At 41.8% G+C, this 12,500-nt stretch overlaps 1 protein-coding gene across 1 annotated transcript in view; it reads right to left on the minus strand.

Moving 5' to 3' along the window:
- Positions 1 to 782: 782 nt before the first annotated feature.
- LOC137994984 (steroid 17-alpha-hydroxylase/17,20 lyase-like) overlaps positions 783 to 12,500 on the minus strand; it is a 16,325-nt gene continuing 4,607 nt past the window's right edge. The window contains exons 2-4 of the mRNA XM_068840559.1: positions 5,176 to 5,333; positions 3,081 to 4,298; positions 783 to 1,780 (exon numbers count right to left, since the gene is read on the minus strand). Coding sequence (XP_068696660.1) covers positions 3,127 to 4,298; positions 5,176 to 5,333 — 1,330 coding nt within the window. The 3' untranslated portion in view covers positions 783 to 1,780; positions 3,081 to 3,126. The remainder of the gene's footprint in view (positions 1,781 to 3,080; positions 4,299 to 5,175; positions 5,334 to 12,500) is intronic.

The raw sequence follows: 12,500 nt of genomic DNA on the forward strand, positions 1-12,500 counted from the left end.
AGGTCCATAAACACGAAAAACAAAAAAGAACGAGGCCAATATCCAGCTATCTTAACCGAACAAGCTTGGTCAATAAAGAATTTATTTTATGGGATAAAACACCAAAAAATGATCTTTGATCTTGCCATTCTTGCGGGACCAAGAGAGTAATCCCAAGCGGGCAGGGGCATGGAAACTATTTGGAAGTGCGAGGACTGGGCTTGTTGTTCGGTTGGACAGGGCGGGAGAACATAAAAGTTTATTAAGTTTAGTTCAACCTCGGATAATTCATTTCTCGTGCTCTGAAATGATTGCGCTAAGCGTTGACAAGCTAAACGTTTTTTCGCCGGAAGTCGAGAATTTTTCTCTGAATAAAGCAAAGCAAAAAACGTTTTTGTGGAAAGTTTGGATCAATTCCGACGTTTAGAAGTACGCGAAGAGGTAAGAAATGTTTTTGTGATGAGCCTGCGTCTGTCTGACCACAAGATATTACACGATATCGCTTCAGTTCTCATCTAGCCTTTTCGATTTCACTCGGATTTGGTCGATTTTCTCGCTCGTATTTCGTACTTTCTAAACTTTTGGAGTTTCAGGAAGTTAATAAAACAATTATTCCATTCGCGCTTGTTGGATATGAGACTGGTTATAGCCAACTCGGCGCTACGCTCCTCGTTGCCTATTTACCATCTCATATTCAACGCGCGCTCATGGAATAATTGTTAAATACACAAACCCCTTCCCTTGAACCCACATCAGAACAAATATAAAAAGCTAATATTTATTTCATTACAAAGCTACAAAATCACAAGTCTAAATTACTTAAAATATGAAAAAAAGAAATATCCTAATACTAATTAATTTTCACTTCTGGATCGATTTTTCTAAAGCTTCTAAGTTTCTAAAATTAATGTTAAACATTAACAGTTGACGGAAGTTTACTACGTACTCAATATTTACAATTTCAGTTCGGTTCGTCGTTCGTAGTTCCTCCTGGACACTTGTGTCATCCCAAACTGCTAACAAAGTTCTTAATTCTCTACAACAAAGCTCTCTCTTTTCTCTTTCTTCAGCACTGTACGCACCCAACTTTCAGTTTCACTACTCTGGCCGACGACAACCGATACACTGGCTGGTACACGGTGACCCATTTTTCTTACATATTAATTATGTTTTCCTTTTCGACACAAGCCAATCATTTCGCATTTCGTTCCTGCCGATGCCAGTATCAATAACAATCTTTACATAATAATCTGAATTATTACAAGAAAAAATGTTAGAGAGAAAAAAAATTACAATAGGATAACAAGGAATAGTAATTAATTTTTTGGAGCATAGAGGCTAAAGGAACAGTGAGGTTTTCGAGTTAGCCTATACGACTAATACTTAAATATTTTGTCCTAACTGACACACGGTAACTCATTTCATATTTCTCCGATCGCGGCCGACACACAGCAACACATCTTATATGTTTCCTTGCCAACACACAGCTACTTCTCCGATATTCTCTTTGTCGGCACACGGCTACTCCCTCACATTTCTTCCGAAGAGACCCGAAGAAAGAGAACATATATTGCAGGCATATGAGCCAGGGAAAAAAGTGCGAAACAAAACAACGAAAAGTCTCAGGCTAGTGAACTGCCAAATACCAATGGTGGTCAAACGCAAAGAAACTACCTCGTTCAGTTTGTGGAACATCCGCGGCAGGCTGACCGGGCTTTTGAATGGCTGGCACCTGAGGCGGAACATTCTCATCCAGCCGTGGAGTGTCTCGAAACGCTGCTAAATCTTGAATGCGAGGTTTCTGCAGGGTAGACATTCATAGAGAAGATTACGGCTTCGGCGGCGGCGTCGAGAAGAAAAAAACAGAAACTATGCAACCCACTTGCCGCGTTGGCGAATTAGATTGAAAAGCCCCGAATAAAGCGCAAGAGACTTTTAAGCTGTTAAATTAAGCATTTCCACTTATTTCTGGAAATTCCTTCCATACCTTCAAAACAAAAATCACTCGTAACAAAGAAACGTATGAACTAGGACCTAAAAGCAGACCTATCGACCTTTATGAAAGTTTGTTATTCGCTTAATTTTCACTTAACGCTTAACACTTGTTCCAACTTGTTCCATAATCCATGATGATCGATATTAGCGAACACTGAGAAACGCATAATCGTTACAGTAGTTATGTCATCCCCTAATTCTTCAGGATGTTACAGTTTGCACGAAATTGGGTACGAAATGAACATGACTATTGCCACCCCTATTTCGCCATAAAAAGGGAGGTTGTGTCACGCTTGAACTCTTGGTCTCATGGGAAACCGTACCTAGCGTTACCACGTGCCTTAATTGGGGTATTAAAGGTCTCTTGCGCTTTAATTCCTAGTCCATACGTTTCTTTGTTACGAGTGATTTTGTATTTTGAAGGTATGGAAGGAACTTCCAGAAATAATTGCATGGAAATGCTTGAGAGCTTGAGAAAACCACACGCCTCGTTCTGAAGAGGATTCGAAACAATCGTTGCACTACACCACGTGAACACGTGCACATCACTATACAACAGACTACTTCTAGCCTCCCCCCGAAATAAAAACGGTGCGAGGGAGGATACGGCTATACGTAGGCTGCTACACAATCACATTAAGGGCCTCCACAGACGAAGCAGGTGGTTATAGGTAACTTTTTAGCCGTCGATAACAAAATGTTCTCTAGTACAAAACATCGAGTGTGTGAATCGAGTTAATGCCTACAAATACAGAAAAATCAAGAAATCGACAACAAAGCCTGTTAAGTAGTTTTCCTTCCAAAAGGAAAAGTACTTAAGTTATCGGTGACAAATGCGACCGTTTTGTTATCGACAATTCCCTTTCTCTCGTCTGTGAACAAGTTATCGATTACGAAAGTTTATTTCGCAACAACGCAAAAGTCAGCGGTTCTTCATTCTGCCCAATGCAAATAAAACATGCGCATTATAATTAAGTTATTAGGCTCACACAAAACGTATCGGTGATCGAAATTCACATTTTCGCCAGTGGAAACGGATTTTCTAACTGTAACAGTTGTTGATTTTTCCAGTTTTCAACTGGAAAAAATCATCCATAGCAACTTACCTCGTCTGCGGAACATCTCGGGATAAAAGACGACCAGGTCATTTCCTCAAGGCTTTCGCTTAATTGCGCGTATCTTGAAACGAACAGGAAACTGTATTGCGGCTCCCTTCATCTGAAGCTGATAGCCTTCCTCGGCAACGAAGGTGAAGTGTTGAAACAAAAGCGAGGTGAAAGGAAAGAGCTCAATTTTGGCCAGGGCTTCTCCAGCGCAGACACGGCGCCCACCACCAAAGGGAAAGAAATGATCAGGGTTTGCCACTAGTTTTCCGTTCTCGTCAATATGGCGGTAGGGATTGAATACGGTTGGATCTTCCCAGCATTGGGGATTCATGTGAACTGACTCTGTGTTGGTATAGACGATGGTGTCCTTAGGAACACGGTATCCACGAACTTTAGTATTTTCAATGGCTTTATGAGCTACAGCTAATGGAACTATATTGCCGACCCTCAATGACTCAAGGATCGCTGCTTGGACAAGGGGGAGATCGGACCGGTCATCTAGTGTCGGTCGTCTTTCGCCAAGTAGGTCATCTAATTCCCGCTGAATATCTTCTTGGTATTTCGGGTGCATTACCATGAAGGCCAACACGAATCGCAATGCAGTGCTCGTGGTTTCGTAGCCGGCAAAGAACATATCATAAACGGTTGTAATGAAGCGATCTTCGGAAAAAAGATCAGCTTTTTCGTCCTCCGATTTGCACTCTACTTCAAAGTCGCGTTGGGCACGAAGGATAGCTGAAATCAAATCTTCAACTGGCTCTGTGGGATCAAAATTTTCTTTCGTTTCCTTTAATCGTTTTCGAATTATCTCGTGTATTTCCCACACGGGTGCCGCCCAACGCTCATAGATCTTTATTGGCAAATAACGCACCCAAGGGAAAAAATCCAAAACAGCAATTTTTTGTAAATCATCGATATTTGCTACGAAGGCCGCGTTTAGCTTTAACATTCTGTCTAAGTCTGGACTTTGAGTATCAGAGCCACCTTTGAAAGTAATTTTGCAAATTACATTAGCAACAGCTTTCATTATGCAATCAGCAGGATCGAAAAGCTCTCCCCTTTGCTCTTCCATGAATCGCATCAGTTTTTCTGCCTGGGTTGTCACTCGGTTTTCTATAAGAGGGATGTTGGAAAGATACTGACGCAGTGCAGTCACGAACAGTTTACGGTAGAACTTCCATATAGGACCATACTCAGCAAAAATAACGTCCTTGTAACCTAAGATTGAGAAAAAAAAACAGTTATTATCGAGCAAAGGCAATGCCAATTCACACAAAGGCTGCTGAGGCCCTAAGGACTGGAGCTAAATTTAAAAGGTTTTCATTTAGCATGAACTGGCTTAGAGTATTGCCACTCTCCCTGGAAGGGATGCTTGTCTATTGCGGGGTAACCCTCACCCTACCCTATACACTCTTCTTCGTTTAATGAAACTCCACGTCGTTTTTGTGAGATTTGGAGTGCGGTTGCCATAGAGCTTGGGTTGGCCCAAGCCAGTTTCGAAACAGTCTCAAGAAGGGTTGACTTTGCAACACCATATCATCAAACAGCCATATTATGGTCATATGTAAAACGACAATTTAATGCACTCAATTTATAACGTCATAGCTTGTCATTTACAAGAGAGCCAAAAACCCCATTCTTATATGTATATAATTGAAATGCGGGCTCTAGATGAAAGGGAGAAGTGATCCTTGTACTTATCTGCAAAATGTTAGACCTGCAATTGACCGGCTTGCACGTTAGTGGCTCCATACCTCAGTCAGGATTACATTGCACCGACATCGCATGGATTCGAGTCCAGTTGAAGCCACCTGAATTTTTTCAGGTGTATATAAGAGAAAACTGCATAAATTGTCCAGATAAGTGTGGGGTCCATTTCTCTCTTTCACCCTTTATTGACTTAAGTTGCTTCAATCTCAAAAACGAACTCAGTAAACTCACTGTTTACTCTAAAACCAGTTAGTAGGTTAAGATGACACACTTTGCAAAAATAAAAGTTCTCTGCGGAGCGTATTCAGAGCCACAGTCCCAATTGGAAAATTTAAGGTGGATCTGAACCGCTCCCGAGAACATTTTTTATCAATTTACGACCTACCTAAGGAAAATTCTGAAGAGGCACGTGTTAGTTGTCTTCCAGCGAAAGAAACAGACTTCGTCAGTAGAACCTCCTTTACAGCCTCAGGCGTTGAAACCATCAGGAACTTGAAGCTTCCAAGTTTCAAAGAAAAATCGCCGCCGTAGTATTTTCTCAGACTATAAAATAAAATAATTAAAGTAACGGAAAGATTTCTTTCTCACACAATGAAGAGTGACAGGGTGAAAGGAAAATAGAAAATTGCTTGTCGTGGACTAGTAGCAATTGACTTTTTTACCTTGTACATTTTTTCCCACAAATCACATGATGCTCTCAAGGGAACTTTAATTCTGTTGCTTCATAAGATGTGCGAACATATGCAAGAACAAAAGACGACATTTGAAAGTAACTATTCCTTAAAGTAATATCACGTGATCTGAAATGGGAAAAAAAACGTACAAGCTGAATGGTAAAAAGCAAGGGGACACACGTTAGCACAAACCCGGTGTGGCCAACACATCATGCATATGCACAAACATTTCACCCGGTAATTAGCAGCCATGGACAGCTTATTTATTTATTTATTTATTTATTTTTATGAAAACAGCCTTTGTTCGCAATAAAAATGCACCCAATACAAATTAAAAGGTCATTAGAAACTAAGAGCCGGAGTAGGGCCTAGGGCCCTAACAGCAGAGTCCACATGCGGAGGTCCCCGGATTGTGGACACCGCGAACAGGGCAGGGCAAATGGAATGCATGACCCAGATGTACTTCTAATTATTGATACGAGGAAATCCATTCACTATGGCACAAAAACCGTCCAGGACCCAAACATCAGGGAAGCGAGATTCAGAAAAAAGATTTGTAGTCCAAGAATCCAAGAACACTCTTTGCTTGAGATCACAGGACACGTAACTAATGATGTCCCGGTGGTCTTCCTTGTCATTGCAGAAAGTGGCCCCATTCCGAAAGGCCCAAATGCCATGAAGAATGGATTTCGTTAAATTGCGCGCGAGCGGAGCCCTCTTAGCACAAAGAGAAAGCCAGCAGAAGAAAAAAGAACCGTTAAAAGGTTTGCCACAAACTGGTTATCAAGCACCAGAGAGAGAGATGGGGCAAAATGTAGCCAGACTCTTTTGACCCTTGGTCAATTTAAAAAACAATGGTCAATGGTCTCTCGTTGCGGACAAGAGGCGCAGCGACCAGATCAGCTACAACCCCAGCTGAAAAGGGAATCACGCACCTTGACGTTGTAGAGGATAATAAGACAAATGACATCGTTCTTATAATTCTCATTGAAGGGGTCCCGGATGCGACACCAATGGCCATCGAGGGAGACACCTGACCCAATGACCAGGGACCATTGACGAGACAAGGTTGGTGGGGATGACTTAATTGAAAGGAGCTTTTGATACAAGGTTTTACCAACTAGGGCACTGTCTTCCACCCTAGATAGAATATCAAGGAATGCCTCGTAAAAAGGAGTTGGAGAAGAAGCACTGGGAGAAGAGTTATCGCGTAAGGAAGACCATAAGGGAAGCAGGAAGGACAAGAATCATCAGGGGAATTAAGTGTGGAGGCCATTCCCGCCAATCTCAAAATCTGGGCCTTTAAGACGAGATTGGCAAGATTGATACCCCCAAATTTCAATTTCAAAAAGCAAGTATTACGATTAACGGTCCCCATTTTTGAGTCCCATAGGAAGGGCCAGATGAAGACATTAACCAGTGCAAGGAACCAGTTTTACAGACTGAGTAAGAACTCTGGCAAGGTAAACCAGCTTGTTAAAACCAAGTGCATTGATAATCAGAGCCTTAATGGGAAGGGACAGGGATATCGTCTTCCAGAGACTGAGGGATTTCGCCAGTTTCTCAAGTTTAGGCTGCCAATTAAAATGTTCTTTGAGGGATGGTGCCAAACAACAGCCAAAAGATTTTCATTTTCTTAACCCAGGTGAGTCGCAAAGGCTCATCAGAACGACACCTCCAGTCCCCCAGCCACATTGCTTCAGTTTTTGTGCGATTCAGTTTGGCACCTGTGCCCCTTTCATAGATATTAACACAGCTGAAAAGATTAGTAAAGGATCGAAGACCCTTGAGTACAGTGGTAGTGTCGTCGGTGCCTTCCAGGTATTAAGACTCTTAAGGAGGCTCGAACCAGTTTCAACACTTCCAAGTGACGCCCGTATTGGAAGGATCGGCATCACAACGTTGTATCTGTATTGGCAATATTGTAGTACCAAATGAAACACGAATCATTTCTGAACAAGATACAGTCATTATTGTGACGTAATATGTCACCGTGGCAACGGACAAGCCCTGTAAAAACATCCTTTATTTTGTCTTTAGTTGCTTATATCTCAAAAACGAACTCTTTGATCCCCATTATTTATTTCTGAAAAGTAATCAGAAGGACACGATAAAACTTTCTGCAAACTTTAAAAAAAATTTGTCGAGTGGATTCATAGCCACCCCAATTTTGTGATTTTTTTAAGGTAGTTCTAAATCCTCTGGACAGAATTTTTTAAACTGTGCCAAAAGTTTCACCGTGGCCCTCTTATCACTTTTCAGCAATAAAAAAGGGGGCTCCCCGAGTTCGTTTTTGAGATATGAGCAACTAAATCCAAAATATAAGGTGTTTTTGCTGGGCTTTCCCATTGCCAAGGTAACCTATTACATCACAATAATGATCACATCTTGTTTGGAAATAATCGGTGTTTATTATGGTATCATAACATGCTGTTACGTGATAGAGTGTTGTAGCGTTATTCGATCTAAACAGAGAGTCTTCTAAGTGTCGAAACCTTCATATCTCAATTTCTTCTCGCGTGAACACCTCTACATCATCAGAAATAAGAAATGAAGAAACAAGCTTAAAGAAAACACGCGTAGGCCTTTCTCCCTCCTCAAGCCACTGAACTCTAGGACGTATCTTAGAACCGTCTAACTCATCCAAGATAAGAGCCTTATGTTTACTTTCGAGCTCGGAAATTTCAGGACTAACTGAGGAATCACCATAAGTAAGTTGAAGTTTTGGTTTAATAATCCGGTTAACTAAGAGTACACGCTCTTGCGAGAGCTCCCTGCGCTTTTTCCTGGCAAAGAAAAGTATCTCAGAGTGGATGGACGCCAAAATCGCCGATGATCACCCAAGTGGTGTTAATAGCAATGGATGAACTAATTTGACGAAATTGGCAAAACATCGCCAAAATTGCCAGAATCGCCAATGTTCACCCAAGTAAAATCTTCAAAATGGCTAGATAGCAACGGATGAAGCGCTATGACAAATTTGGCGAAATATCGCCAAATTCGCTAATTTTGCCAAGATTGTCAATCGTGGAGGTCTTTCGTCAAATCTTCTATTTTTGTCATCGAGTGCATTTCTGGACATTAGTGCAGTTATTAAGACATCAGAACATAGGAAGTATTCATGCAAACTTCTGAAAAACACTTTGTTTATATCTCAAAAGCGAAGTCCGTGGAGCCCATTTTTTATTTCTGAAAAGTAATCAGAAGGACATGATGAAACTTTCTGCAAACGTTTAAAAAATTCTGTCGAGTGGATTCATAGCCACCCCAATTTTGTGATTTTTTTAAGGTAGCTCTGAATCCTCTGGACAGAATTTTTTAAAACTGTGCCAAAAGATTCACTGTGTCCTTCTTATCACTTTTCAGCAATAAAAAGGGGGGTCCCCGAGTTCCTTTTTGAGATATGAGCAACTAAATCCAAAATATAAGGTGTTTTTGCTGGGCTTTCCCATTGCCAAGATAACTTATTACATCACAATAATGATTACATCTTGTTTCGAAATAATCGGTGTTTATTATGGTATCATAACATTGCTGTTACGCGAAAGAGTGTTTTAGCGTTATTCCGTCTAAACAGAGAGTCGAAACCCTCATACCTCAATTTCTTCTCGCGTGAACACTTCTTCAGAAATAAGAAAAGAAGAAACAAGCTTAAAGAAAACGCGCGTAGGCCTTTCTCCCTCCTCAAGCCACTGAACTCTAGAACGTATTTTGGAACCGTCTAACTCATCCAAGATAACAGCCTTAAGTTTACTTTCGAGCTCGGAAATTTCAGGACTAACTGAGGAATCACCATAAGTAAGTTCAAGTTTTAGTTTAATAATCCGGTTCACTAAGAGAACACGCCCTTGCGGGAGGTCCCTGGGGTTTTCCTGGAAAAGAAAAGTATCTCAGAGTGGATGGACGCCAAAATCCCCAATGATCACCCAAGTGGTGTCAATACCAATGGATGAACTAATTTGACGAAATTGGCAAAATATTGTCAAAATTGCCGATTTTGCAGTGTCGCCAAAATCGCCAATGTTCACCCAAGTGGTGTCAATACCAACGGATGAACTAATTTGACGAAATTGGCAAAATGTCGGCAAAATTGCAGATTTAGTCAATTTCGCCAAAATCGCCAATGTTCACCCTAGTGGTGTCAATACCAATGTGTGAACTAATTTGACGACATTGGCAAAACATCGCCAAAATTGCCAAAATCGCCAATGTTCATCCAAGTAAAATCTTCAAAATGGCCAGATAGCAACGGATGAGTGCTGTGACAAAAGTGGCAAATATATCGCCAAATTCGCTAATTTTGCCAAGATTGTCAATCGTGGAAGCCTTTCGTCAAATCTGCCATTTTTGTCATCGCGTGCATTTCTAGACATTAGTGCAATTATTAAGACATCAGAACATAGGAAGTATTCATGCAAACTTCTGAAAAACACTTTCTTCTCGGCCAAGTTGATGGGGCATAAATATTAATTCAATTAATCCTTAGATCGTCAAGTTTGAACAATAGTCTAACAACCCTCCCCGACGTGTCTCTTTTCCAGCGACTGACATTGCCGGAAAAAGAAACACCACCTCGTTTGCCTACAGCAGGGGAACAAAAAGAAGGTCCACGCCAGGCACAAGAGAAAACGCGAAAAACCTCAGGATCATTAATTTGCGTATTCTGCAAACAGAAAATTTCATAAGAAGGACGAAGACTATCGATGAGATAATCTTGAAAACGCTTACAGAAACCACGAGAATTTAGAGAAAGAATGTTGGAGTTCGTGAGGGTGAGGGTTCTTAGTCTTTTTACGAAAACTAAACGGCATAAACGAAGATTTACGCGCAGGTGGACCACCCGTGAAGTCTAACCTGGCAGGCGTACGTTTTGGTACAACTCGAGGAAGTGGAGGACAGACAGGAATCTGTGACGGGCGCAGCGGAAGTGTAGGGCCAGGATCCTCAGAAATCTCTATCGCAGCAATCGCTTGATCAGCAAGAGTAGAACGTTGCGAATCAGCTGCAGCGGCAATCTGTAGATCAAACGAAGTAGGAGACCCATAAATGATGCCCGATGGAAGAGAAGGCGCTTGGGACAGAGGAATAGACAGGGACGACGATTCAAGAGGCGAATGGAAGGACTGCGACGACTGCGTCGTCTGTGATGACTAAGGAAACTGTGTAGACTGCGAAGACTGCGAGAGCTGTGCGGATGGCTGCTTTGCGCTGTTCTGAGACAGTGATAAAGGCTGACCAGAAGATGGCAACGATGATGATTGCGATGAGAGGAGAACACAGGTGTGATGGTCGGGACTCTGGAAGGGGAGCAGGAGCAGCAACACCATCACCAGCATCAATTTACAATCGACAGCGTAGCGGCCGTCCTCTTTGCAAACACTGAACTTGATCTCTCCTTTACAGTCGCTGAAGGTTTGACCCAGTTGATCGCAGTTAAAAACATACCACGGTGGGGCACACCTTTGCGACATGATCGGGAATATGGCACTTTATCCTTCGTCATTGTAATTCACCTTCTACGTCACCCGCTATGGGCTTGTCCTCAGTTTCCGCATATATAAGGGCATCCAGAATGGAACACGCGTTATTAGAATGGAGCTATCCGAATAGATTCCAACCTTCCTACGCTTCAGAGGGAAGACCCATAGAGTTAAACACGAGGGACAGGTTCCTACTTGCAGAAAAGAAGATTTAAGAAGGAAGAGATCACGAGAGTGGAGATCACGGTACTCACTGGTGGAAAACGTCACGGAAACAAAGCCACTAGGATTCCGTTGGAGACATCTGACCGCAGCAGTACCGATACCACAGCTCTTTAGATCGTCAAACACTTGGGATAAAGACGTGTCCTTGTCGGTAAAAAGAAAAATGCGCCGTACATGGTCGCTCGGGCAAAATGTTCAGCGGATGGATAGAATCCTTCTCTGCATCAGTAAGACGTTCAGCATTCTTCATTATGTACTCAATGTTGGATAGATAAGACACACTGGAGTGTCGAAGACACCCAGATAAATTTGGGCATAACACGGGATATCAGCAATCTCCATATTCTGCTCAGTTTCGGAACGGTTCTCCTAGCTACCCTGGGATCAAGAACATTCCCTGCCCTACTACTGCAAGGGCTATAAAACGACCAAAGCAGGAATACCTCAAGCGACTGGCAATACACTTTTTACTGCGGTCGCAAGCTCCACATACATTAAATTTAATGTATGTTTACATAAAATGACCCAACAGTGAAGGATGTGGATAAGCCTTAGGCCTTAGCGAATCGGCTCGCTTCTATCGCCCTTTCTTTTGCGTTCTTTCTTGACCGCTAGCCCGCTTATAATGAAAAAGGGGCCTCTGCGGAGGACAAAGTGTTCACAGGCCAACATCAGTGGCGATTTCGCTTCAAATTAAAAAAAAGAAAATTCAGTGTCGACCGAAAAAAAACATATTTCTTAGGTTACTGAAGGATGTAGCGTCCTTTTACGTTTCAGTGGATTCGCGTTAATCAGCTTTCGCACTCTAACAGATCGGAATTTCAAATTAGCAATTTATAGTTCTTTGTAATGAACAGCGTTCCCCTTTTTGCGGTGTTAAATTAGTCGATTCTTACACCCAGGATCCACAGGTATCTTGTGAGGTAGAACTAAAAATGATTTAATTCCCTGTCTGCAAAAAAAGGGTCAAAACGAGAAGGTATTTACTTTCCTCGGACGCATGCAAAAATTCTATAGTGGGAATTGAGCCCGATTCATGCAACAGTGTTCAATTAAATTCAATCGTAATGAGAATATGTAGAATCCAAAGTTGCCTCGTGTTATATAGCTTATCCAGTCACTTCAGTTCCTTAATACCTCGACTATATGGTACTTACTTTGATCGATACGTCTCCGTTCATACCCACACAAACTCATTTTTCATTTACAGTCGTTATAGCTTGATTCTGATCGTCATACGTCACGAAAATAATCTCAAAAGAAGCGTTTTTTGAGAGGCATTCTCGCTATCCACAATCGTCAGACGGCAAAATTCCCATACATTCACCGTA

The sequence above is a fragment of the Montipora foliosa genome, chromosome 3 (genome assembly GCF_036669935.1).
Source record: "Montipora foliosa isolate CH-2021 chromosome 3, ASM3666993v2, whole genome shotgun sequence".
Classification (NCBI taxonomy): domain Eukaryota; kingdom Metazoa; phylum Cnidaria; class Anthozoa; order Scleractinia; family Acroporidae; genus Montipora; species Montipora foliosa.